General features: G+C 33.8%; 6 protein-coding genes across 6 annotated transcripts; 4 read left to right on the forward strand and 2 right to left on the reverse strand.

The window, feature by feature from the left end:
* The first annotated feature begins 1,840 nt into the window (after positions 1–1,840).
* LOAG_00061 (hypothetical protein) lies at positions 1,841–4,099 on the forward strand. Its single transcript, XM_003135602.2, has 5 exons — positions 1,841–2,119; positions 2,588–2,674; positions 2,981–3,135; positions 3,245–3,314; positions 3,581–4,099. Exons 1-5 carry the CDS (start codon positions 1,981–1,983, stop codon positions 3,700–3,702), a joined length of 573 nt encoding a protein of 190 aa, XP_003135650.1. The 5' UTR covers positions 1,841–1,980; the 3' UTR covers positions 3,703–4,099.
* A 111-nt stretch (positions 4,100–4,210) lies between these two features.
* On the forward strand, positions 4,211–6,921 carry LOAG_00062 (queuine tRNA-ribosyltransferase; the record flags this gene model as incomplete). Its single annotated transcript, XM_003135603.1, has 7 exons — positions 4,211–4,416; positions 4,643–4,706; positions 5,173–5,340; positions 5,682–5,987; positions 6,106–6,305; positions 6,607–6,732; positions 6,840–6,921. 7 exons carry the CDS (start codon positions 4,211–4,213, stop codon positions 6,919–6,921), a joined length of 1,152 nt encoding a protein of 383 aa, XP_003135651.1.
* Positions 6,922–7,158: 237 nt separating this feature from the next.
* On the forward strand, positions 7,159–8,117 carry LOAG_00063 (hypothetical protein; the record flags this gene model as incomplete). The annotated part of the gene is made up of 4 exons (XM_003135604.2): positions 7,159–7,283; positions 7,484–7,621; positions 7,755–7,859; positions 8,021–8,117. 4 exons carry the CDS (start codon positions 7,159–7,161, stop codon positions 8,115–8,117), a joined length of 465 nt encoding a protein of 154 aa, XP_003135652.2.
* Positions 8,118–8,617: 500 nt separating this feature from the next.
* Positions 8,618–12,741, reverse strand: LOAG_16337 (hypothetical protein). The gene is made up of 4 exons (XM_020448989.1): positions 12,637–12,741; positions 11,361–11,473; positions 9,282–9,428; positions 8,618–8,884 (listed from the first exon to the last, which is right to left on the reverse strand). The coding sequence occupies exons 1-4, from the start codon at positions 12,701–12,703 to the stop codon at positions 8,729–8,731; spliced, it is 483 nt and encodes a 160-aa protein (XP_020307532.1). The 5' UTR covers positions 12,704–12,741; the 3' UTR covers positions 8,618–8,728.
* Positions 12,742–16,105: 3,364 nt separating this feature from the next.
* Positions 16,106–24,288, reverse strand: LOAG_00066 (hypothetical protein; the record flags this gene model as incomplete). Its single annotated transcript, XM_020445332.1, has 21 exons — positions 16,106–16,282; positions 16,956–17,078; positions 17,352–17,447; positions 17,543–17,683; positions 18,147–18,266; positions 18,429–18,536; positions 18,648–18,753; positions 18,883–19,013; positions 19,123–19,201; positions 19,385–19,453; positions 19,636–19,730; positions 20,284–20,537; positions 20,743–20,898; positions 20,965–21,136; positions 21,483–21,654; positions 22,367–22,526; positions 22,825–22,996; positions 23,204–23,357; positions 23,470–23,604; positions 23,907–23,975; positions 24,182–24,288. The coding sequence occupies 21 exons, from the start codon at positions 24,286–24,288 to the stop codon at positions 16,106–16,108; spliced, it is 2,796 nt and encodes a 931-aa protein (XP_020304192.1).
* A 785-nt stretch (positions 24,289–25,073) lies between these two features.
* On the forward strand, positions 25,074–27,103 carry LOAG_00067 (translation initiation factor 4E). The gene is made up of 5 exons (XM_003135608.2): positions 25,074–25,215; positions 25,581–25,744; positions 26,058–26,322; positions 26,472–26,588; positions 26,837–27,103. Exons 1-5 carry the CDS (start codon positions 25,093–25,095, stop codon positions 26,903–26,905), a joined length of 738 nt encoding a protein of 245 aa, XP_003135656.1. The 5' UTR covers positions 25,074–25,092; the 3' UTR covers positions 26,906–27,103.
* Positions 27,104–27,681: the final 578 nt, after the last annotated feature.

The raw sequence follows: 27,681 nt of genomic DNA on the forward strand, positions 1-27,681 counted from the left end.
AAACTATTTATCGAAATAAGTGGAAATTTTACATTTTGAATTCACAACATGACAATAATAATCGGGAGGATTTTTCCAGTTTAATAAGATGGCCTACCATACGCTGATCCTATGCTTAACTGGTTTCTGTTAAATGTCTCCAATTTGACTTTCACTCAATTTTTTTTTTCAACTTTCCATCCATCAGAACTTAAGGAAGGGTTTATTTTCTCTATGACAAATAAACCCGTTAGAGCAGTGATTTTTATTCCATTTTAGCAAACTATCCGGTTGAGTTTAGAGTTTGTTTCAGCATGTTTGAATTCAAACACTTCACGCATTCGGTCTCCAGACCAGTATTGCTTTATCGACTTGTACACACATTTCTGAATCATTTTATGCTTTTCGAAATTAAAAAAAAAGTTATTTCTCGTAAAGTAAGCACTATTTTTGATTCGTTCTTGAGGCATGGTATTGAACAAATACCACCGCGTCATCTTTTCCGGGCAGGCAATTTTATTATTCGTTCCAGTGCATTATATATCGAACTAGTATTTTCCTGAAGTACTTCGTTCTCTTTCTAAACATAATATTAAATTAAGTCATTTCTGCACAACTGTTTCCAGGACTGCTGATGAATAGTGTTTTGGTTCGACACCCAGAAATTATCAGTAGGGGAATTTAATAACTTATCATGCTGGATTTCCGGATAAAGAAGACGCAAATGAGAATAATTGAAAGTCGATGATATCTTCAACAGTTTTCGAAAGTTACCACGTGGTGATGTTATTTATGCTGTAAATATCAAAACGATTGCTGAAATAGTCAAAGCAGCATACAGTCATTCAGCTTTTGATTGATATTACATCACTTTTATTCTGTGCAACTTTGTTATTTATTTACTGAACATTACCAGTTTTACTACTCTATTTTTCAACTAGAATATTCTTCACAGATTTTTCTATTTTCTGTTTTACGTGCAATACTTTAAGTTTGAGATCAGATTCCTACTTCAAGATACTTTTGACTGCCCAACATACGAAAACATGATTGCAAAAAAATAATACGTCCGAAAATTTGGTAATTCATTTGACCAAAAGTGTCAGTCTTCGATATAATAAATGATTAAATCTGTATAATTTTATTCCAGGGATTTTTTGGATGTTGAAAGATCCTTACTCGTAGCAGCTGTATAGATGTTCCTAAAGTCATGCTCGGTGGGGATAAAATTGAACTGAAACTGAAGCAGAATTGTTTTTTCGTGACAGGATTTTTTATTTTTTTGATAAAACGGAAGGGTCAGTTCATTTAAAAGTTTTTTGTAGGTAACTATTATATTTCTAGTGATGCAATTTTTTTTCTATGTAATTTAATTTTGGAAATTCATCTGTAAATTTTTATTTCCTTTACATCGCATGCTGTTTTAAAGTTTCAAATTGTCAAATTTTTTTCATGTTTAGTTGCAGTTTTCAACTACATCTGCAACTGGTGGATTCGTCAGCATGGACTTTGTTGGACGGTAAAATCAGAACTCATTTCATCTCTAAACTAAAACGCCGTGTTGCTTCACTGGTTTCAAACCAGCTAATGATTCCACTTCCGACCGTTCAGGACATCGTCGCTCATAATGGTGTTATTACGTTCCAGAATAATTACATTTTACATGTTTCTTTTTTGTCACAGCGATTTGAAATTTCTCTTATTTTTAATTTCTCTTTGTCATCCAATACTTAGTGTTTTCATTTTTTATTCATAAAGATATTCGCTTTCGAACTAATTTTGATTTTCTTTCGAGGCAATGAAATATGCCACATGCGATAAACATTTGTTCCAGGTGTAGAATTGCAAGTTTTGGTCTTAACTCATTTTATTATTTGAAGCAAGTAAATGACTTCGGGTCGTCGGTGTGAGAATGATCATATTTCGTTATTATCTAATCTTTTGATTTGAATAAATGAGTTTTTCAAATGTTTAAATTTATGATATGGGGATGCTTTGGTAATGAATTCTTTGTACGATTTCCTCTACTTCCAAGAGCCTTATAGTGAATGTGCTCGTTATCCTGATTATAATTACGCAATGGGTCCGAGTCCAGTAGAGCAAAATCCATGGGAGCGGTATGACTCTGATAATGATGATGGTAGGATTTTGTGTTTGCTATTAATGCAACAAATTTTGATAAATCCTGAAAATTTTGTTTTTGGACGACAATAAATTTCAAAAATTTTTATGCTTTTAACTTGTACGAGAGCTACGAGAATCTAATACGAAAATTCCCATAAGTGGAGCCACAAGTGAGAATTTCCATAAGTCTAACTTTTAACACCTCCATAATTTCCATTGCCATAAATTCTCAAAGTTTTTCTACCTTATTAAACACAATTTTCATAAGTGCTTAATAAGATAGAAAAAAAGAGATATAAACAAGTGAATGTTTCTTTGACGATTGATAGCTTTATCCTCATTTCGATTTGGATTGTTCTGCCTTTGCTTGCTTATCTTTAGGAAATAGTTTGTTAACTGAAAAGCACTAAAATTGAAGTAATGTTCAAGTCAAAAACATAAATGTGACACAGTGGTTCTTCTGTATTAGTGTTTTTTTTTGAAGGCAATCGGGATAGTGATGATGGCTGGCGTGTTGGCTACGAAGTTGAAATGCGTGGCATTGGTGTTGAAGAATATGCATATGGTGGAGGTATACGTAAATTTTCATTTTTGAGTGGATTTCCCTTTTGAAAGTTGGGAAACAGAATTGCTATGTGATTTTGTTGTTTGTAGAATTTAATTTTACGACACGATTCATAATAATGCCAAATAAAATCTGGCCTTAAAATGAAATGAGTGGTTGATAGTTGGCGCCATGCTTGAAATAATAATCGAAAGTCTTAGTTTGAAATTATTTAGTTTTATTACTATTGTTATGCTCATTTAATGGTGGATAACTTTTTGAATCGAGAAATGAATTGTGGAGATTTGAAGCAGTGGCGTGTCATTTTTGTAGACGATATAAGTGAAACAAAATCGAATTCATGCGATGAGAGTGATGGAGATCTCTATGCTGGTTATCGGATTCTTCCTACTTTGGATGACTCATTCGAGGTCGCAAGTACTGACCATGAGCGCACCAGTGCAGTAGTTCAAAAAGATGTGGAGGAAGTTAGTTCATATGCTTCCTTTTCTGCAGTGTTACCATTCTGTTATTTTGAAGGATATAGTATTTTCTAAGTACCTTTTTGTTTCCGATCTTTATTTGGGCGTATTTCAGGTTGTGAGTTCAGAAAATGCAAATTTCGGTCTTGAATTTGATGTGGCAAAGTCGATTGAACTAACTGAAGGTATATTTTTTAAGATATTAGTTGTAATGTTTCTTATGAAGCTTAATCCTACAAACTGGACGTTCCTTACTGAAAAAAAAGAAAAAAATGAAAGCAATTAAGCATTCAGAAATAACGATAGCCTAGTTAATAGATGGGTTGAGCTGAAGTGGTTTAACAGCTTTCATTTTTGAGGGTATGTCTAGCATGACGATTTTGAGAATGATTAGTTCTGTCAAAATTACACTGACTTTCTGACTCTCAGCTCATTCGTTTTACTATTTCAGATAAAATAGAACATATTAAGAAAGCGATGTCAACATTCACTCTTCCTGCTCCGTCATGGGCAAAGGGAATTGACAGTGATAATGAATTGAAGAAATTACTACAAAAACTGAAGTCGAAATGAAGATATCGCACTCTCAAATTATCTTTTTTTTCTTTTTTTGATTTAATATTAGTTGTTAGTAGATTTCTGTTACGTAGGCCATCTCTAAAATTTGCTTTCTTAAATCTTGATTTTCTTCATTCAGTAGTTACAGCCATCTTTTGTTTAAATGTTTGTCTATCATTTCGCTTTCCTTATTTTCCATCTGAGAATTATGTATGATGCTTGTATAATAGTGAAACCTACTTGGGCTTACAAAATAGCGAAACCTACTTGCATGATTTAAATACGCTTTCATGATTAGGTGTTTAACTTGAATTTGCTTGCTTCACAAAAGATTAAAAAAGGTAACTTTGTGTATTTGAGAATTTGTTCCATGGTTTTTAATGGGTTTTAGTGAATAAAAAACTTCTTGCAAGTCTACGTCAAGTATTGACCGCCGATTTCAATCAGTAATTGTTATTATCCAAACAACAAAACATTGTGTCAGGAGATCGGAAAACCGGAGATTATGTTTTTAATTATTCAGATGGTGAAATTTATGGTACAGCGAAGTACTGTGAATGGACGGAGCGGAAAAATTTTTCGTTGGGGTAATGTAATTGTTGAGCACGAAACGCCATCCTACATGGTGTATACACGTGCTGGTCATATTCCACATTTGACGTGGGATGTAGCAACTGCACATCTCAAACACCGACAGCCGCCTATTTATCAGCTGACTCTTCCTTCACTGTAAACTTTTCTGTTATTATTTTATGAAAGTTCTTCCAGCTGCTTTATTCCAAATTTAGTAAAGCAAATTTCAGTTGATTTTTTTACTTCCAACAATACGAATCTAATCGTTTTTAGTCGGATTACAGTCAGGTTATAAGTTGAACAGTTATATAAAATCTAAAAGGATAAAATATTCTGTTCTAAAATTTTTCAGGATTTTGTTTTTAATATGCATTACTTACAGTTTCGAAGCATTGCCAGTTATTGAAAAATCTGGTAACGGGATTGCTCAATTCGTTTCCATGCCAGTTAGTATTTTCTTACGTTTTCTAACCGTGTTCGTATTTTATCAACACGACGTCAGCATCTCTATGGTGTAATTGAAGATTCTGGTTTGCTGTTCCTATAGCTATTGAACTTTTCCACCTCAACTCTATATTGAGTCGGGCTTTATGCGGTTTAATATTTTTAAATGACAAAGTATCGATATGGTTATGCGGTAACAATGCTGATTGCGATAAGAATTTTTACAGGAAGATGCACCAACTCATCTGACGCTAACGGATCCTCTGACGGAGCGAAACATGAAATTCAACAATGGCGGGAATATAGCAATATGGACAAAGGGAGGGAGACGAAATTTATGTTTCTTTTTACTTATATAATTAAAGTGCATATGACTGCTTCTAATATTGTTGAATTGTTCATAGAGATGCTTATCATGTAAACATTCTTTGATTAGGAAAATAAGAAAATCTTGTTGGTTTCTTTCAGATTAATATCGAAACAGTTAAGAAATTGCTAAGATTCAGTCACGTATCATCCTACGAAACGATGTTTGATTACGGTACTCCAGAGGGGTGCTCTAATAAACGTTTAGAAAAAGCGTTAGAACGAACAGTCAAATTTTCGAGAGAATTGCTGCGTAGTGATTCTTTTGAGGTTCATTTCGGAATGTTTTATCTGTGTAGTAGGTGGAAAATATTTTTTTTTCTTTAAACTGGTGCTCTATATATAATATCATTGCAAATATAAGACAGTATGTTGATGTTAGACTTGTACGATCAAATTATAACCAACAAAGCGTTTCAATGACATACCTTCATTTAAACTGGTAACCATAAAACTTCATTGGCTCGAACTCATATACTTTATGAAAGGATATTGCATGCTAAATAGCCACACCTTACGATGCTTTCGAATCACCAGATTTTTTAAAATTGTAGATCAAAATCATTGGTCGCTATAGTTGTATTTGTAAAGATTTTGTTTGGATATTTTAGGGTTCAGCAGCACTAATTGCATTATGTGGTGGGCATAGCCCATCTCATCATGAACGTTGTGCGTCTACGATTGGTTCACTTTCAAAGGGCTCTGGTTTTGTTTTGGATGTAATGCAATTTGCGAAACGTCTTCGTGTGTTTCCAAAAAAACCGAAAATGAAGTCAAAAGTGGATACTACTGACATTACAGTTCCACTAGAATCTTCTAGCCCTGAAGTATCTGGAAGTATTGGTTCTTTGGATCCGGTTATCGTGGAAAGCGAGTTTGATAAAAATATTATCAAGGATTTGCTAGCTGGAGTGTGGGTAAGTTACTTTTCACTGTTATCTAGAAACTAATGGATTTTGGGATAATGGAAACAGTGATGTTTTTTTACCTCCATTTCTGATGGTTTGATAGCAGTATCGGATTTAAATATTTCAGGCTCACATATCGCCTTCTCACTTACGTTTAGTTAATGGAGCATTTTCGCCGGCGGAAGTTGTTGCTTTAACGCATCTCGGTGTAGATTTATTCGACTCATCCTATGCTATATTTCTTGCTGAACAGGGAAAAGCATTTGTTTGTGGTGAAAATTTTCCGGAAGAAACGACTTTCAGCGTGTTTGATTTCACTGACACATTGTAAGTGCATTTGATAGTTGCAGCTTCATAATATGAACGAATAAAAAAAAAATCGATGATTTCCTTATTTACATTTCCCTGTTACTCCGAGTCAATGGATATCAGCAATGAATAAGCCATTCATATATTTCAGTGTGTGAAATTTCGAAATTCTTACCTTTCAAATTAGATTCTTGACATCGAATTTTTAACAAAAATTCTTTTATTATTAATTACTTGCATCCCTTCTTATAACATTACTGCACTTTACGCCTATATACTTTAACTGGTAATTTATCGTTATTTTGTTCATGTCTTTTAGGTATGCAGATGATTTTAGGCCTCTTTGTAAGAGTTGCAGTTGTTACACTTGCACACATTATACAAGGAGCTACCTACGACATTTAACGAATACAATGGAGTTACTAGGCCCAGTTCTGCTCGTAATGTTAGTTTAAAGTGTTTTTTTTTTCTGAAAAGTGTTTTCCACATGCCTTTTCACTTCGAAATTGAACTTTTTATGTGGTGCATTTTTTTTAGAGTCATTTGTTTCAGACATAATATGCAAGAATATGAACGAATGTTCGCGTTGCTGAGGAAGAATTTATCTAGGAGTTTGGATGCTGAAAATGTTTGAGTTGATATTCATATTGATCTTCATGTTGTTCTGCTGTTTTTAATTGTTTGTGGAATAAACATTTATCAAAGAATAAGTCCCAGACATCTGCTCATCACTTGCTATCTCGAGTAGTCTCATTCGTTTATAATGTAAATCCAAAAAATGTAATTTATAATGTTTATAATGTAAATCTGTCACTTCTTTAAGTTATAGTATGCATAGTTCAGTGCTATGTGTTCGAATTCTTCAGCTTATATGTGCCAGAAATGTCAAGTAGGAAAAAACAATTCGAGAAAAGAAGAGACAAGAGGTTTACGTTTGGATAAGCGATTCGATTGGGTTGGACCACCGGATGACATCTCGAAAATAAGGCCTGTAAGGTTCGCGTTAAATCATTTTTTAATTGGAAACTACCAAGAAAATGAATCCACTACTGTTCATCAGCTAGCTTACGGGTTGCTCGCGAAATTTGCGTTTGTAGTTATTTGGTTGATGCCGCCTAATAATTCTGTAATTCTAAGGCTCGGTCAATGCTAGCTAAAACAAGTAGCAAATAAGAAGACGAGAGATGCATTTTCAGATTACGGCGATTAAGCAATGAGACAGAGCAGGAAAGAAAATACCGTGAAGCACGCGAAGCACTGATTCAGTGGAGTTCACAATTTTGGGCGCACCATAATACTTTGTTTGAAAAAAAAAAGCAGAATTTATTGAACAGGTTTAGTTTTTGTGGTGAATTGTTTGCTGTCGCTTACAAAATTCAACCAATTTTTTAGTCATTTGGTGATGAGGAAGTCAAGGAGGTACCTTTTACTTCTTGCACATGGAAATTTGAACAAACTTCTTTAGAGGAAGAAAAATCTTGGGAGGCTAGAGCATTCAAGTGCTCTTGATATGTCGGAATTCTATAAGGAGTTTCTCGACGAACACTATGACAGTCTTACGAATTACAACAGGTATATTTTTAAATTTTTAAACATTACTTTCGACAAATCCATATGTAATGTTTTTGTGGTGTTTAATTGTTGTCCATTAATTGAGGGATCGTTTTTTTATGCTTCAGAAAAAAAAATGAAAAGGTTTAATGCTTGTGAATTATTGCCTTCCTTATTTTTAGAGAGTGGTATTATAAAAACCTTAAGCTTTTTTGGCCAGCATTCAAAGTACAGCTTATCAGGTTTCGACGAACGTTGAGTCAGTTTTTGCGTAGATGAAAAATTTTTCTGGTTTTGGCGAACGAAGGTTTCAGTTGTGATTATTTATAAACGTAAGCAATGCTGAACTGGACAAAATGTTTGTTCGAACATTCGACTGGATTTCCTTCAAGCCATCAAATCATTTATGTATAGTTGGTCATTTAGTCATAAATAATATTAGATTTTCGAGAAGTACATTTGTACGAAACTTCATATGAGTCTTAAGAAAAGAGCAGTAAAAACTATGAAGAGCGCATACTTGTTTACACATTCTGAATGTTTATACGAGTACTAAATTGAGCCACTAAATTCACAAAAATTTGGAGGCTCAAATCAAAATTAAAGGACGAGGAGCGATAAATTTGGTGCCGAATTGCATTGCTGTGTACTTGCTGATCAAAGATGTCTCTAAGATAATGCATGTTAGGAATTAATTGATCTATCCAAAAAATAAAGAAGAGCTGGGATGCCATCACGAATTTTCTCTCGGAATCAGTTTGAAGTATACAACCGCACCGCTGGTTATCAATTTTAGGCATTACAGTTTTTTTTTTTTCATTCAACAAGGAACAGAAAAGACGCATTACATTGTAAAATGTAATGTGAATAAATAAAAAGGAAACTGTAATTTAAATAATTCCACGTTTTCGTTGTTCCGCTAATGAATAACAGTAAAGTTCGCATTCTCGTTTAGTCCTCGGTGAACGCCATAGATTGAAGTCCAATTCAGCACAGTATGGGAATATATATGGTTCACACTGGTCCGTGTTTGAGAATCGGTTCACCTGGGAATTATTCAAAAGTATCATATGCAAGAGATGATTAATAATAGTCGATAGTTTGCGCTTTATGGTAAGCTTAAGATCTTGTTTGGTTCAGGAATTATACAGCAGTGAAACGTTTTATAGTAACCTCCGAAAAATAATAGCATTTGTTTAAATGCTATTTTTTATTTATTTGATTTTTAAGACCAAAGAATCTTCCCTGCCTAAAAACCTTGAAACTTCCCAATTTTATTTGTGGAGATAAAAAACGGTAAGTGGTGGTCGAATCTTTGAACAGACACTAAGATCTCAACCAATATTGACTTTCATGATTCGAATGGTTGTTGGGAATTTAGAAAAGAATGGAGGGATCCGTTTTCGATTTGGGTTAGCATTTTCAATAGTGTAAAAACTTTACCCTTCGAAACCATCGATGAACTTTCTGTGCGGGATCACGACCGTTGACAGTAACGTTTGGACATCCGTTAACAATTAGATCGTGCCATAGAATGAATGGCATTGGATCGCATCCTCGAGCCGGTGAACCAATAGGGCAGGCACATAACTGAGGTAGTTCCATTTACATTTAGTTTTTCTCATATAGTCAAATGATATCATGCTTAAGATGTCATATCATATTTATTGAGTTTGCTAACAGAACTTTAAGAATTGGAAGGAAAAGCGTTTCGATTAAAAAGTACTGTTTCGTACAATGCAAAGTTGATGAAATTGTTTGCTGATTCTGCACAGACATTAATTTTGAAATTGTTCGCTTTTATTTGGCTAAGATGATGATAACTTTCTACGATAAGAAACTGTGGTCATGCCACACAGTTGCTTTTCTTTTTTTGTTTCTTGCAGATGTGGAGACTAAAAATGGGAAATTAAGAATTAAAATTAAGTTTAAGACTTGAATTAATTATGACTTAAATTAATTGTTGAGTAACATCACAACAGTTTTAACAGATAGGAATTTTTTTTAACGATTAGGGAAGACATTTCGCTATACGCAAGAAGTTTTTATCAGCGTGCGAAATTACATTGCGAAGAATTTTTTTGCGAGATGCGGTTTTGATACACTGTAAGCAATAATTCAAAGTCAATTATTTCCCCTTCCAGAAAGGAGACAAATGAAAATATGAGACTTTTGGAATTGACAAAACATATTATGCTTGAATTTTCTTGTTTTTATAGAAGGTATACATCTTCGAATTTTCTAAAGACTTTTGATTTGAATTTTAAATGATCCATGAGAAGTATTAAATTAAAGGCAATTAAAGGCTTTTTACTCCACTATAATGATTGCAATAATTTTTATTTGATTTCCTTATCCTTACACTGAAATTTGGTAAAAGTATAAGAGACTGTAAAAGAATGAATTGGTTTAATATTAGTAAAGAACTCTGAAATTTCAATTGATTTGCATTTTTAAATCATACGCATAGGTGCAATTATCTTTGACAGTGTTTTGATGCTACATTTTGGACAAAACTCATTCTTAAAATCGTTTCTTATTTCATTTATCGAAGGATTTTTTAATTTATACTTGTGCTTCTTGCTGATTACTTGTCACTTGCACTAATTTCACATCTTGCATTTAAGTGTATTTATTTGTTAGGTTTGTCTGCTTACCATAAAATGACTGATCTATCATCATCCAATTTTATGTCCAGAAATGAAACTTGGTAGCACTTGCAAATTAGATTAGAGGAGAAAGTGCGTCTCTGTCATTCAATCTTATCCACCATAATGAAGATCATAGTAATATGTGTTGTAAATAGCGAAATATAAAAGGTTACAGCATTTTGCTGCTAGCATCTGACTTCCGGAAATCATGAAGAGTTCTTTGGTAGCAGTGCAAGCGTTGCAGTATTAATCCAGACCAAGCAAAATTATTTAGAGAACTTCAGAGTATGAAATTATAAATTAACTCAACTCATGAATCATTTTAATGATTGGTCCTTCAACTGATAAGCTTAAACTTCAGGAAAAAAAACACGCCAAAAAAGTTGCGAAACTGAATTCATGGATTTAATTGCTCGAAGTTAAATTCATGAATTTATTCATGTACAAGGAAAAGAATTCACAAGAAATGATGCAATTTCATTTTTCGTTATGATGTAACTGGATTATTTTAATTCAGCAATTTGAATTTCTTTTCAAAATATTCAAATTTTTTTTTTGCTTTCATTTGTCACCAAATTTTTTCACTTTTTGTCTAGTTTCCTTCGCTTGCAAAAGACAAATAGCAATTAATTACTGTCTTCAATAATCATCCAAGAGAACTATAGTACTTGCCAAGTAATTAGTTTTAATTAATCAGAGTGTGAAATTTCGTGAAGATACTTTAGCGAGACATGAATAATGAGAATATTTCTGGGATTTTGGAAATATGAAAAGACAACGCGAGATAAGGAAAGAAGCGTTTGTTAATTAACTTGCATGAGAAATCCGTAGTAATGAAACCCTTGGATTGGTTATTTACGACATAAAATACCTGGCAACCGTTTCTTTCCGTAACCACGGCGCAATCCAGACCGGTGCACAACATTGGTGGACAATTGTCAACAATTAATTTGCCCAGATCCGCAATTACTGCTTTCTGATTCCCTGAAGTAAATTTTCCTTGCTTGCCTCCTTGATTTTCAGTTCAATTTAAACTTTGATTTTTATAAAAGGCCAAGAATTGTCCTAAATATCAAAAAAAAAAATTAATTTTGAAGTCTTAGAGAATAATTTTTGTGTGCTGTATAATCATAAAATGAAATTTCATGATGAAATGAAAAGAAAACCAACAATCCGTGAATAAAGTAGAATTTTCCTCAAAGTGAACAAATTTCAAATGTTTTTAATATAATCGAATATTGGATCCATGAAGATTTGTAAGATTTTTTAATTCAAGGTTAGATAGGAATAGGGTTACACATAGTTAGCTTAATAGTAAAATCGCGTCTGATAAGCAATTGAAATGAGGAAATTTTTGTAAATGTGATACGATTTTCAACAAAATGAAAGTGGGAAATAACTCTTATCATCTATTTTCATATATGTACTGTTTATTCCAGTTTATTTTATCATTCGTCTTACTGAAAAAGGTTTAATGAATAACTGATCAATAACAAAAATATTGTAATAAGCGATGCTCCAATGCACAATTTCTGAATTGACTGGGTGAAGTACTCAATAAGACTTATTACCAATGCGACAGTGAACACCATTCAGAGTTATATTTTCTAACATTTTAATTTAAAAATTTTTTTGGTTTTATTGAGAATTTGACGTTCATTTTCAACAGCGTTTTTTGACTTGCAACAATTTGGTTGCAAATTTTTTTTTTCAATCAACATGGCTTTGCGCGTATAATACTGGATGGAAAATTGTGTAATACTGGATAGAAAATTAATTAAAAAAGCTGTTAGTTCACCGTTAAGTGATTTCAGTTCTTTATAAAATAAGCATAACTATGATTTATCTCGTTATATTAAGACGTTTCTGAGAGGAATAATAACCAAAAATTAAGATTAAAATCTGATAGATGGATGGCACGTGATTCACCTTTTTTGTTTGTTTCGTATGCACTAATTAGCAAAAAGCAACCTTTTAGAAATAATATTGTAAGAGAAGGGAACAAATTCAGTGTTATGACGAAAAGAAGTTTAATCTCGATGATGGACAATCAAGATAGTAACTTGTAATAGAGACATGAAAATGGTGCTGCTGTTCATTTATCGACTCTTCGATTTAAAATCCAAAAAATTTTTTTCAAAACTTACTTTGTGATCGAAGAGCGAAGATCATCACAGCAAGGGACAGAATTGTGTGCAAGACAAGTAATTGCATTGTTGTTGTTAACGAGTTGAAGTGACCTTCCACTATAAAAAGCTAAGCACTTTCTACTATTCCGTGACATAATAACGAATCGACAAATGCTATATTATGGCAGAGACAGTGTTCAATAAAAAGTCAAAAGAACTGTTGAAGACTGGGTCAGTAACGATAGTAAGAATCCAATAGTTTAAGATAGTGAATACTAACGAAAGATCTATGAGATATATTTTAGAAATGTGAAGAAAAACAGCAGTTTATTAAAATCTCGTATCTGATCACGACGACATTCCTATAGTTTCATTTACTTTTCCGTGTATGCGCAATACGCATATGACCGTTGAGTTTATTCTAAACACTGAACAACAATGTTTCAAAAATTTTTATTGAAGCTACCTAAGTGTAGCAATGTGTGACAGAGAAACTGGTGATAACGCTGTGACACTATCAATTCCAAAAATGAAAAAAAAATTCCTTTTTTAATTCTTTTTGGAAAAAGAATCACAAGGAATTGCCACTGAAAACATTTCTTCCAAGTAGTGTTTGAATTATTAAGAAAAGTTTCAACAATCAATTCTGCTTTGTTTATTTTTAATTTTGGAAGAATATCTATAAAAGGGTAATTTTTGAACGGGTATAGCAAGAACGGCAGCGGCGGGCGGTAACGACAATTGTGCGCCGCTGGGGAGCAAATAGTACAGCAATTCCAGCAAAAATTTCTATGCAATTGGGGTAAAATTTGAAATTGTCGAGAGGTGACAAATAGAAACGTCTTCGGAGATGCATGTATACGTCTGTTTCGTTTCTGTCATTCTCATCATCCAACGCAAACAAGTTTTGAAAACCAACCCTGCCCTCTCTTCCTTTTCCTGTGTACGCCGGTAGTTTATGCCTTCTGGTTTTGTGGTATTTATCCGGCTAAGAATCATATAGTTAGGACCACCTTTGTTTCTATAATATTCTTTCCAAACTGACTCCTTTCTTTTTTTAGACTAATGACAATAAATCAGAAGTATAACCAGACCTTCGCTCTTAGCAGTGCATGGACCTCACCAATCAGTAATAAACTGCACCTCGCAATTATTCTGCTCTTTCGATGTGCCGCCTTAAACAACCATTTTTTGAAAGGTGATAGTAGCACTAGTAGTAGTAGTCCTTTTACTATTAATGCTTAAGACAGTGAACCTCATCCTAATGAAGCAAATTATACTTTTAAAAACAAATTTTATCTTACATAATGTACCTCTTATACATTAGTTAAGAGAAATGATTGCTGCTCTCAATATGATACGGTGTATTTTCAGGCTTTCATTTCCCTATGCTTTATATTCCATGTTTTCCGTGTCACCTTTACCAATTACTAAAATATTCCAAGCTACTTATCACAGAGGCAATCTGATTCTTCTTTGTAAGAACCATACTTATATAATACCATTTAGCTGCAATCCAAAATCTATACTTGATTTACCAATGGACTGAATGATCTGGTAATGATTACCGTAATGAATGTTGTCAATAATCGATGTCAAGTAAGGATTTTCATATGTATTGCGCACGTTCTCTTGGATGCCAAATCTCCGTCACAATAAAAATTAAGTTGCATGGTAGAAAAATAACGACCAAAAATGTGTCCTCCGTTAATGGGAGCACACACGATTGTGGCAATATATCTCTTTCAAATAGATGGATGTTAGATATGAAATGATTTATGATTCTGTTTCAAAGTACGCCTTAGCTGAACTTAACAAAAATCATAAAATTACAGTTGTAATAAGAAAAGGACTGATGCTGATAAGATAAAGTTGATTGGAAGAATACGATTGGAGTATTGAGAGTAAATGATTTTTGAAAAAGCAACATGTTATCAGGCATTTAAGTTCTCACGGTTATATGGAAATTAATGATAGCCCGGACTAAGGAGTTCACGTTGTGTATGCGAAATACATATGGTGAAACATTTACTGACCCGTTTTCTAACTTTTGTTATATTCTAACTTCCCCTCGTTTATCAGTAATTGATTATATCAAAGGAAGTTAATACTTCCATTTTTTACTCCACGAATTTCTTACCATGTTATGAACATGGACGAATATAAATAGCTTATATTCGTTCCATTCATCTGCAAAATCAAGTAAAATTTTCTCAAAACCAGTTTACGGACAAATAAACAGTTTATTTAGAACCAAGACAATTAGAGGAAGTTTGTCCAGGACCGAAAAAACAAAATAACATGGAGTCATCTGAAATTGCAAAAGAAATATCCAATTCTTCAAAACCTAACCGTCAACCATGTTTTTAAAGTATGAAATCTATTGATCGCTTACGTGATAATAAAAACTTCCCCATTCAGGTTAAAAAGCATAGACCAATTATCTCGAAAATTAGTAATCCCAAGCGAAGGTAAGCTCTACAACATCCTTCTAATCCGTCGAACATCCGAAACTCCAAACTTCTCGACAAGACCGGGAAATTTCAATGAAAATTTGTTCTGCTAATCTGGACCCCCATTTTGTTTCCTAACAATGCAACAGCAACTGATATGAAATTTATAAATGACAAATTAAGGGTACCAATCAAATTATAACGTTTGGTATAAACAATTACAATTTATGCAAAGAAATGATATACTACCTTCCAGCAAATATGGTATCAATAGTTCATAATTTTTCAAATCTCCCTTCTCCGTAACTTTCAAAAAGAAACTGAGTGTTTTTGTAATAAATAACTCAGATCAAACGAATATAAGTCTGCCAAAGAAAAGTAACGGCAATTTAATCAGATACTCTGCATTATAATTCAAGAAAGACGTAAATTTATGTATAATAGCAGCAGATAAAAAGGTTACCATAACTAAGGTGTCACAACAGTGCTTATCTATGTCAATAAAAAAGAACTATTTGAAATAAAATTCTATGAGGAAACATAACTCTATTCAGACACAATCTCGGTCGAAAGAATGCAGCAGCAATATGCCAGTAAAACGGTACGAGTAGAAAAAGTGCAAATACCAAGGGGCGAAAGATACAGGATTCAAATAAAGTAATCACAATTTGTGGAATCAAATATTAAATAATGATGTTTAAAGTCTGAAAGAAATAGCAATTGATGTAGAAAAAAAACCATATAAAAAAGCATCAAAAAGCGAAAAGTTAGATTCACTGACCTCATTAAAATTATGAAGTGATATAACACAAGAGTGCAATTAACAAATAATAAATGATATGGACCTGTAATCTCAAGACGAAGAAAATACGAATCTAATTAAAGTTGGGACCAAAGAGAAGAGAGTGCTATGGATGCATATGATAAAATGACAATATTGGAAATGAAAATAACCAGTTCCATGATAACATTTTGAATGCTTTCCACCAAATCATTTTTCAAATAAATTCGAGACTGTACAGATTTTCAACAAATCATAGGACTTTTGCAAGAGAATTTTTCTGAAAATATAAGATAAAGGCATACTTCGAGCATATCAAATCCACATCTATCGGCGCAACAAGATCATCGTCGAAGAGTAACCATTGTTTAGTGGTTTGGTTACGAACCACTGCTGTATAATGTCCGCTATTTAAGCTTCCTCTGTGGTTCTGAAAACCTGCACAAAATGCAGCAATTTAGGGTACTTGAACAAGTTACAGCATATAATCATAAAAATCACTAGAAAGAGGGGATTACAAGAACAATAATGATGTATTAAAAATTTTCTGAAAAGCAATTGAATCAGTGAAATCATAGCTAATGAAAGTGAAGCCGAACAAGTTTGCATTTCAAAACTGCATCAATTTGTTCTGATCTTTTAATCTGTACCAACATTACTTTCAGTGTTGTACATAAGCTTTATAATTTATATCAAATTAAAAGGAATACTTTTTTTATCGAGGCTTTAATTCGAGTTTTGCAGAAGACGTTCATGAAACACTACATTAATGATGAAGGAGGGACGAACAGATTAGTCTTTTTTAACACTATGGTAGTTTTTATCAATATTATTCAATGTGTAATGCAGAAATAAAATCTCGCAAATATTAGAACTCTAGAACCTATGTACGAAAGGAATCGTAGATCCTGAGATGATAAAACAATAAATGGCTGATGATTAAAAATAGATGATTAAAGATTACACTCAGCGGTAATATGTAAGAAAAGAAATCATGATTTAGCTGCAAAAATTTTTTGACCAAAACATAAAGTCTATTCTCTGGAAGGAGAAAATAGAAACATGAAAAAATTCGGCTGGCAAAACAATAATATACAACTTACGATAACAGCATATAAGCTGAAATATTCAGCCTGTAGCTTTAATGGAAACGTGTTGAAAGCTACATAAGCATCATTCTTTTGCCAATTATCACCCATAAAAGTGAAACGTTTCAAATGTATGACCTAAAATTAAGTGGGGATTCAAAACGTGATCGTTTTACAACACATCAGTTAAAAATACCAGACAGGCGGATAAATACCAACTGCTAAATCCTGCAGTTGACATTTATTTCTGATTCTAAAAGTATTGTAGATTATTCATTGAGAGCTGATTTTATTAACTCTGATAATGATATAGATAATAGATGCAAAATGCAATAAAAGTACTGTACCGAAATTACTGTTAAAATTCCTACGAATCCAGAAAAGTGATGAAGTAAAAGAAAAACAAAGGACCAGAACTTCAGGCAGCTTCCACAAAAACGTTCTACGAGTTGCAGTCTGTAAAGACTCACAATTAGGGCAGCGCCATTTGCATGAACCATCTAGTTCCTATAAACTACTAAACAAATTAATGTAAATTAATTTTAAAATGTCAAGTAACAAATAATTCGGATCCTGAATTACAGTTCTTAAGGAAAGCGAACCACGTCTTGAAAATGATTCCGTATACAATCTTCAATTGTTGAATTTCGATTTGGCACTTCGATCGACAGCTGAGCCAATTCTTCGAACGTAACGCTTTGCCTTTTGCATTTATTGCATTGCAAACTTGATACTGTTTGACACTAGGAACATTTATTTGACGAATGTTGAAATGTTTTGACCTCATCTGATGAACAGTTGTATAACTCTTATAGTTAGTAGAGCAGTATTACATGATCACCGTCTTGCAGAATAAAAAATACCCCCACTTACAATAAGTTACCGGGCAAAACTGAATTTTTCATAAACATCACAATCCACTAACGCGAATACAACGCGAAGACACTCCAATCATTTTCCAAAGAATAAAGGCTAGCCAAAAATTGTAAGTGGGAGAAGCTTTCCTTTTTTCTACAGCATAAAGGATTGTGAAATAGATGTACTAATTTGAGTCTGCAGAAATTCAAAGCATTGCACGGAAAAATGCATGGAAATTACTACAGCAACAAGAGTTATCACAATCACGTTACTGAAATAAAAGCCAAAATAAATAATAAGCAATGTGCGGAATTCGATGATGTTAGTCACAAGGAAAAAATGACTAACATTAAAAATATCACTGATTGGCGAACAGGCAAATCTCCTTAATTTTTCATTGTAATCAGCTGCTTCTGCTTCTAAATCTGCTCCAGTATAATTCTGTTCAAATGTTATACGTTTCACTACCTAAAACACATAATTCTCCGTATTTCGCAGAAAATCAACTTATTTGAAAGCCAAGAAAAATACACTCTGGTATGAATATTTTAAAACTACGTAAATAACTATCGTAGTCGAGCCATTCTTAGAAAGCAGTACACCCAGTAAAAAGAGATTACTGCAAATTACCCGATTCGTATCTTCATGTAATGCGTCAAGCAAATAAATCTGAAATTCTTGCGCATCGTGCTGCTGACCGTCAGCCAAAGAAGCATTCACTTCAGCGGCAAATGTTTCCTTAAAAGGGTTTCATAAAATGAAATGAAATGCGTGAAGGATGTATTTGCCTATGCATTTTTGTGTTCACATGGAAACTGTTAAAAAAAAAAAAAAAAGAAAACAAAATACAAGAAATTGTTGAGGACGGAGAGCCTTGAATAATCCACTCCAAACAGAATCCATCATTGCCGAAAATACTGACGATATTACACCCATTGTTCCCATTTTGTTATTCCTGAAAAAATTTTCCTCCTTTTCTTCAAATACCGAGTCATTGATGAAACAAAGCTTTTATCAGTGACGATGAAACATTACAACTAATAAAAAATGAATAAGACAAAGCTGCTGAATCTTAAAAAAATGCCTGTTAACAAATCTGACAAATTCGTTTTTGGTGAAAATACGTCGCAATGGTATTGTATTGAACAGAGTTTGTAACACAGAGTTCATGAAGCATGTGTTTCCCAAATTGTATAAACCAGTGTATCCGGAATTCTAAATGTGAAAAATTCAAGAACGTGCAAAAAACGGTGTTTTCAAAGAAAAAAGAAGAAAAAGACAAAAACGAAATTCATGAAATTAAGTGCACAAAATGAAAGTTTACACAGCTTTCAGGAACTGCATAGAGACTAAGAATATTCATCATAGATTCATATAAATGTAAAAGTTGGTGCGAGCCATCACTGAAAAAAGAAATTTCAATGCCACATGTTTCATTTAAGTCAGATCATCCAAAAAATCCCTTAACCTGAAAAAACAAAGTAACTATTTAAACTATCAACAACATAGTGAAACACTGAATAGCTCATGATCGAATTACCTCACATCCAGCTACTTCACCAAAAATAAACAAATCCTACATATACCTCAGAAGTAATTGTGGTTTCAGTAGTCTGTCTGGTATGGCTGGAATATTCACTGGAGTCCGTTTTGCGCTAAAATAATATTAGAAGGTATACAACATAGATTGATAAATATAAGTATATAACAAAAAAGGTAACTAGTCTTGCATCGTATAATTTTGCATCACCAAACAACGTTGAAGTCGGCTTGATTGGAAAGGATTTCTCAGAAGAGGCTTTATAAATATAAACATACAATAAAAAAGGTAACTAACCTTGCATCGTATAATTTTGCACCACCAAACATCGTTAGAGTCGGCTTAATTGGAAAGGATTTCTCAGAAGAGGCTTTTTCTTTATGTAAAAATAACTGAAATAATGTTGCCCAATAATCCGGAAAGTAAAAAAGAAACCATGGTCAAAATTATTCAATTAAAATAGATGTGATCAATGAATAGGACATACAATTTTCAGAATAAAAATCGAGGTAGTCTTGAAGAAGAGGAAGTAAATAGTTAGAGAAGGTAAACATCGAGCAAAATGATGTATGAGTGGGTTAAACAAAGAATATCCTAATAGATTGATGAAGCTAATGCAAATTCATTCTTGTCGTAGTTCCTAACCTTTTCTGGACCAGGGTCTACTCTGGCTTTTTTATTTGTAGCAAGAACCGCAAAGTTCAAAAAAAATATCAAAACATTAACATGTTAGTTTATCAAAAATTGATAAGAACAGTCCCCGCCTGTTTTCTACTCATCGCGCTGCCAACTTCAAGGGTCATATTTGAGTTCTCCTGAACTATCGATTGGAAACCACCGATTTATATATTAAGAACTGTAGGATTCACTACAACATGATGTAGTGAAAGAAAAAAAAAACTACCTCTTCATTTTATTTATGATGATACTATATTTTATACAGACCTCTGAAGGCGGTTTTTTGCTTCTATCAATTATGGGGAATTGATAAGACTGAAGTGCAGGGACATCAATCTGCGAATTAGAGTTTTTAGTCGCACTTTGATGGATCGGAGGAACTGCAGTCTCCGTAATGACTGAATCAATTATAGCTGAAGATTCATTTGTTGTACCAGTAGCATCTATCCTAATGTCAAGTAATCCATTTTTCGGTGGCAGCGGTGAGCCCAACGATGATACTGACGGTTTGTCAGAAACGTCTGTAAGACCACATGAAAGAACCAACATAGAAGTTCCTTCTAAAAGCTAAAAGCTATTCACAAAAAGGATTACAATAATATTAAGAAAAATTAAATCTCTGAAGCAACCGTTTTAGATTATGGATGCGTTTTCAAACTTATGCATGCAGAATACTAATTACAAATCACCGGTGATAAAATAACTTATCCAAAACTTGAAGTGTACCTGCAGATTCCATTAACATTGAGGAGTAAGATGAAGACTGTCCCATATGATGCACAACACTATCAGAAACACTCGAATGAGGCATCGATAATCCACTTTTTTTAGGATAAATCACTGGTAGTAACTGAGGATATTCTAAGAAATCAATCCCAAAATCTGAAGAAATACGAAGTACTTTAGATATATTCAATAAGGTAAAGAATATGCAGGACAAAAAGAAACCTTTTTTGTATTCAGCAACAGCCCTAGCGAATTCGGTACGATTTGCAATATCCACAAATTTCCTTTGCATCGCAGATTTTGTAGATGTATGCATTGGATAATACAAACGCCAACTTTCAAAACCACCTTTCAAGAATTTTGGTGGTTTTCGCAACCGGAAGTTATTGTTATACTGCAATTAAGCAATTGATTTGACAATTATGTTCGAAATCAAGATAAACAAAAATTTTGCAGCACAAATCTGTCAAACTTCTCCCTTAATCTCCTCAGAAATGGCAAGCTTTCCTGCAAGCAATCTCTTCCTCCTGTTTTGCGAACTAATTTATCATTAATTTTCGAAACCACTTCTCTCGATTTGCGTTGAAACAGTGTCACGGGTTAAAATAACAGTTTACCACTTATTGTTAGTATATCCGAATATAGTAGGGAGTTCTTACAGATTACAATCTAACTCATATCGGTTCTTTGATTTTAGTTTACGGTTAAAAAGAAAAAACTTATAGAAGATGAAGTAAAACCATCGATAATGCGCTATATAGTATTTGTTCCTTTGATCCAGCAATCATATCCTTTTCCTCATTTGGAGCACTCTCATTCCCCATAAGTACTACCATATCTACATCTGTCATGCGCTGAAGGATAGCTCTTTGGCCAATCTCGGCCGAGCGAATCAATGAAGAACCAATACAACTATAATGTGATACTGTTGAAATAAAACCAAGAATTAATATAATGGAAGAAACTTGGAAAGTTAATAAAACTGTGCAAAGTACAAAAAAGAATTAATCAAATACAGCAGTGACGAACAATATCCATTTCTCATCTTTCTAAATTATAAACAGGAAATAACACCAACTTTTGTTACTTGAATAAACTGCTATTAATTTAAAATGATTCCTTACTAAGATAAGTGCAGCTAATAAAATGTCACTGACATAAGTAAAATATGATGATGAAATGGCGACCAGTAACAAAGATTATTTACGAGGGTTTCAATCCAGCAAAGCGAACTTTGTCACATGAGCTTTAGGAAAGGAGCTATTTTATCATATGAGTTATACGGTTATATGCATAAAATTCATGCGCTGATTATCTGATTTGCGCTGATGACATTGGTTTTTCTTATTTTATTGTTTCAATTTGAATCTATTGATCTCTGAATGTTTGTTAAATGCTAGAAATTCAGCAGTTCTGCTCCAAGTAATTGGGTCTATTACTTTTTTATGATTTAAGAATAGATTCACATCCGAATTTAATAAGTAAAACAAGTCGAAAAGGAGGAAGTGAACCAAAATAAGTAAACAAGTCCAAGAAGGAGGAAATGAACCAGAATTTGAAGTTGAATTTTATTTAAATCATACAAAAGTAATTAGGACGGATGTGCAAATGCCAATGAACTAACCCAGGAACAATGGCATCGGAAGGAACCTGTGCGACTAACAGCCCAGCATTTGCATACTGAATGACATCTGTCTGATCATTTCGGTAATCAATAACAAGAACTCGGTGTTTACAAGCAATGTAACGCACCAAATCACGTGGATCTATTACCAGTGATTCATCTTAAACATTTAAAACTTTTGAACTGATTTCTGCAAACCCTAGTTCCAAACAAGCCCAGTATCACGGTCATCAATATTTGAATATGTCCAAACAAATCCTGACGGAATGTCTTTTTTGACATACATGATGTGAAGCTCAAAACTTTACTGCATAATTTTCATGTACGCCATATGACAGTGGAGGATTATTTCTATTTTTGTAAATGTAGTAAAAGGAATTCCGCAGCTAAGCTAAACAATGAGGTTTGAAAACATCTGCGCAAAAATCCGATAATATAAGCAATTAAAACAATTTTACCTACAGAATAATCTTTGTCTTTTCGTGTTTCTTCACTCTGTAAAACTGACAAGTCTCGCTCATCATAACTTTTTTCGACTTTTTTTAACTCGTACCGCTTATTTAAACTTTCTTCCAGCTCTTTCAGATAAGCAATACATTGCTCAAATAAAGAGTAAAAACGACGACCATCCTAAAAGTAGAGACTTTGCAGCACAAATCCCGCATATAGGCAATGTGGATTTTCTCTCTTTTCCCATATTTTCAAACAGACAGCAAAAAATGTCGATACTTACTCCAAACAGAAAGGATAGACAAGAAAATGTAGTAGTCCGACAAAAACAAAACTATTTTTTTTACTCTACATAAGTACGCGTTTTTGTTTTTTTTTTTTGTTTACCGGTGAATTCTTGAACTCTTGGAAGTCGTTCTTGCTAATAATTATTTTCGAGATAACGCCCATTCGTGTGAACAGCTTATATGCATCTTCCTCGTCTCCTTCTTGCATTTTCAACTTTGCCTCATCGAAAACCCGTTCAGCATGGTCAAATGCTCTATAAAAAGTTTCATATACCTGTGATTATTTTTAACCTACTGCAATATTTTTATATGGAAATAAATACGAAATAAATAAATAATAGCAATAAATACGCCAAAGTATTCTACTTAGTGCAAGCAAGTCGTGAAATCGCTTGCTCCCATTTCTGTTTATGAGTTACATCGCACCATGACTTTAAATGTTCCAAGCTGCTAAAATGCAAATCGGCGAGACGAATTACCGTAGGACGATTCAAAACCATTCTGCAAATAGAACATTCCCAATTTCGTAAAATACTGATATTGACAAATAGTGGCAGTGAGAGGAACAAATGACCACTTATGAAGGTGAAAAATTCAAGAATTTACAAACAACTGAAGTCGAAATCCTGTCAAGCAAGAGAGTAATGTGTGAGCTTTAAAAGCATAACTGTTGTCTACAATTATACAGAACAGTTTAATTTCTCGGCTAAAAGCAGCCCCTCTCTCCAATAAAAGACAGTCTAACATCAAGCCACGTTCAAATCATTCGTTGGCAGTCGAGATTGTTGTATAGCAAACCATACCCAAACCGTCGTCGATACTGGTTTGCCAAAATTGGAATCTCCTCCGTAGACGACGATTTTTCCTTACCACTTAAGCTGCTCCGTTATGCAATATAATGATTCCGGCACCTCTTCACAATTCCACAGTTGTCTTATTATTTGCTAGGGATACTTCCCATTCAAACAGGGAACATTCACGTGTCACTTGTTCTCTGTCTTCTCTAAGACGGCCTGATTGGTATATTATGGTTGACCGTCTGTGGATCAGATTTCAAATTTTTTATGCTACTGGTCACTTGCCGTGGTCTGTTCGAAATAATCGGTAGATTTGTGATTCCTTAGTTTGGTGATTTGGTGGACGTTTGATAAGTGGTGGTGTTGGAGAAGTGGAAATGAAGGGCATATTGTTAGAGAAGCTTTAAGCAGGTCGAGAAGGGACACCACGTTTGGCCGATTTAATCTATATTTTAACTCTCGAACGGTTTGAACGAAAATCTTAGTTTAGAAGGTTCCTTGTTATCACCATCTTCATCTCCATTTTTCCTTACTGTAGAGATATTTCCAGCTTTAATCTATCTCGAAACATGTTTTACTTAACTTCACAAAAATTATGACGAAGTACTTATTCCCGATTTCGACCTACTTTGACGCATGCCTTCTTCATGAAAATCATGACAAAGTACTGTAAGTGAATGTTTTTCGCGTGGATTCAAAATCATCTCTATGTAATTAGTAGTCCACCACTCTTGATCATACTATTCGGGACGGGTGTGAAAAAGCTCTGTTGAGTTCTATTGATTAAGAGGAGAAAGAAATCCTCTTATACCGAACACAACTATATAGTAGATCCCAGTATTGTACGGTGGATTGGGTCGATGTAGCAATTAACAGTATGCCGAATATGTTGTTGTATGCTTTTCCGCTTGCTGTTGTCCAATTTTAAATTTTATAAAAAATTTCAAAATTTGCATGTTTATATAGATGTTTTCACCCATAAGCTAACCTAAAACTATATCATTCATGGGAAATCATCTCGTCCCTCATTGCCTAGTTATTTTCACGTAATATTTTGCCTTTCTTCAGGAGATATTACTGTTTTTGAGTTGCCATTTATGCTTAGTTATGTAGGACGATATGGCTGTTGTGACTTTACTTTAAAGATTCTTCATATTTCGAGTAGATTTTGTCAATTTCAGCTGCAGATAATATGCCTATATCGAAATCGGAAGTTACGAAGCAGGAGTCAACCAACGACACAGAGAATCCGTTGGAAACAACTGAAAAAACTGCTCAGTCTAATGATAATGAAGATCAGACAAGTTATGCTGAGGTGACTTTTCAGCAGTTTGTTTTAAATTTCAATAAATGCATATTAAACGCACTTCAGAAAACTAATGCTCATCTCGGCAACATTCTGGTCGATAGAGTCGACTATATTAATGAATTCTCTTTAAAATTGCTAGAAAACTCTCAGCGTGATTTCATTTAAGTTTATAAAAGATGGCTTCTTTTTAAGTGATGTAAGTCCGAAGATAACAGGAAGTTTAGTCTGTTTAAAGTTCTCATAGCTGCTGGAGCTTAATTGATAAAGGCATTCCTTTGAATTTGGCATATCGGCCATAACCGTTTTTCTTATGAATAACTTTTGTGTCTCTACATTCAAAGAAATGTTTTCAAGATATGCGTCTTTTTCAGCAGTCTGAGCCCAAAAATCCTTCCGCACCAGCTTCAGAATCACTTACACGTCATCCCTTGCAGTGCCGATGGGCTCTTTGGTATTTGAAAGCCGATCGAAACAAAGATTGGGAGGATTGTTTAAAACAAGTAGCTGTTTTTGATACCGTTGAAGACTTTTGGGCGTGAGTTAATTTTCAAATTCTTGTGTTTCCTGTTGTCGTCTTCAACTCTATTTGCTTTTCATTTTCCTAGAACCGACTTTGGATATCCGAACTGTTATGCTATAAACGTAATTTATTATTTGTTTCTGTTTCACAGTTATTTTAATTTGAACCAGTTCCTGTTTGCCAACTGAGATCAATCTGTGACATCGGAAGCTTCAACTTGATATTACAGCTTAGCACAACTGCATTTGAGAACAGCTTACTGATTTCTATCGTTGTATCAGGATTCATGGTTTTTACTAGAAAACTTACAGATTTCAATTTATTTCAGCTTGTACAATCACATTCAAACGGCTTCCGGTCTTAATTGGGGAAGTGATTACTATTTATTTAAAGAGGGTATTAAACCGATGTGGGAAGACGAAAATAATGTGAAAGGTGGTCGATGGCTTGTTGTTGTCGATAAACAGAAACGGGCACAATTGTTGGACCATTATTGGCTTGAGCTATTAATGGCAATTATCGGAGAGCAGTTTGAAGAACATGGCGAACATATCTGTGGTGCGGTAGTAAACGTTCGACAGAAGGGTGATAAAGTCGGGAAGATTCATTCATTTCTGATTTTATTATATGACATTTTGGTTTTATGGTGAGCAGATAAAGCATCAAAAGCTTTAAATGTTTTATGAAAACATAAACTGATGCAACTGCAAAAGCTACAGTTTACTGTTTTCCGCAGTTTTAGGTTTCTTTGTGGACACGTGATTCACTGAAAGATGATGTGAACTTACGTATTGGGCAAATTTTGAAGGCAAAACTTGAAATTCCTGACTCAGAACCGATTCGTTATGAAGTTCATAAGGTAACTGGATGGTCATTTCTTAGCTGTAGTAAAGGTTATGAATGTCTTGCGTAAGTGATATTCCTAATTGTGTCTGACATTTCAAGAATAGTGGTCTTACTCATCATGACTAACAAATTTTATCGAGTTGTGTCCTACATCACTGTGGCTACCATGCTTGAATGAAACATTCTTATGGCTGATGGCTGAAGATTGGAACAGCCAACGCTTATCCTGTGTTTTATAATAAAGCCTGTTTTTGTTTTCAGGACTCATCGGTGCGTACAGGTTCAATGGTGAAGCCCCGTATTGTTATTCCAATGAAAGAAACGAGGTAAATAAGGACAGAGCTGTACTTGTATACATATATGTATCTTTTTACCGCGACTGATTGCTTTGTTAAGCCTTCAGTTGGTGTTCTTGTGGTTCTCTTTTTACGTTCTAATGTAGTTTTTATCTGATTAGTTGCTTAAGAATTCCCTAACATGTTTCTTTTCCATTGCAGTCATATTCACAGCATAAATTATTTGGAAACATGTTTTGTCCTGGGACAACGCATACCATTTGGACTTTTCGTTACTATCACTTATTTCGACCTCTCCTGTCGACATATCCATGCCTTCATAGAACGGCCTTTGATTTTAATTTACATGCTATGACTTTATATAAATTAATAGCCAAAGATTTTCCAGGTAGTTTCATGACTGTCTGACTTTTGAATTTCGGAATTCTTTCAAGTCGGAAACTTCAGAATGATATGTGTACAGCCTTGCTTGCGCAGTCTAGGAATCAAAATTTCTCTAGTTACTGCGCATGTTAGTTTCAGTTCTCCAATAGCATTTTCAAGCGGGAATATTAAAAATCCCAGTATTTTGAAGACGCAAAGAAATGTGAAATGAGACTTAATATGTTTGATATTACCAATCGATACCCTGGTTGTACAAAAGTGCAAACCTCTTTTTTGAAGTATATGGTAGCATTTTTATTTCAGAACAATTCGAAAAGAAATAATTCGATATGTAGTGCATGAAATTAAAATATTAGGGAAATTGGAGATGGGATTTCCTAAAGTGAGGTGACTGGAAAGAAATAAAACACGTCGGTGATCTATTGC

Source organism: Loa loa (assembly GCF_000183805.2).
Source record: "Loa loa unplaced genomic scaffold supercont3.1, whole genome shotgun sequence".
In the NCBI taxonomy this organism is placed as follows: Eukaryota; Metazoa; Nematoda; class Chromadorea; order Rhabditida; family Onchocercidae; genus Loa; species Loa loa.

Excerpts from the sequence above, each read along its gene's own strand:
- LOAG_00061 (XM_003135602.2), top strand. The coding sequence starts at position 1,981 with ATGAATTCTTTGTACGATTTCCTCTACTTCCAAGAGCCTTATAGTGAA. Across the intron at positions 2,675-2,980 it reads AGAATATGCATATGGTGGAG|ACGATATAAGTGAAACAAAA; the intron begins GTATACGTAAAT and ends TCATTTTTGTAG. Across the intron at positions 3,315-3,580 it reads GTCGATTGAACTAACTGAAG|ATAAAATAGAACATATTAAG; the intron begins GTATATTTTTTA and ends TTACTATTTCAG.
- LOAG_16337 (XM_020448989.1), bottom strand. The coding sequence starts at position 12,703 with ATGCAATTACTTGTCTTGCACACAATTCTGTCCCTTGCTGTGATGATC. Across the intron at positions 11,474-12,636 it reads CTTCGCTCTTCGATCACAAA|GGAATCAGAAAGCAGTAATT; the intron begins GTAAGTTTTGAA and ends AATTTACTTCAG. Across the intron at positions 8,885-9,281 it reads TTCATCGATGGTTTCGAAGG|GTGAACCGATTCTCAAACAC; the intron begins GTAAAGTTTTTA and ends AATAATTCCCAG.
- LOAG_00067 (XM_003135608.2), top strand. The coding sequence starts at position 25,093 with ATGCCTATATCGAAATCGGAAGTTACGAAGCAGGAGTCAACCAACGAC. Across the intron at positions 25,745-26,057 it reads ACCGTTGAAGACTTTTGGGC|CTTGTACAATCACATTCAAA; the intron begins GTGAGTTAATTT and ends AATTTATTTCAG. Across the intron at positions 26,589-26,836 it reads TTCGTTATGAAGTTCATAAG|GACTCATCGGTGCGTACAGG; the intron begins GTAACTGGATGG and ends TTTTGTTTTCAG.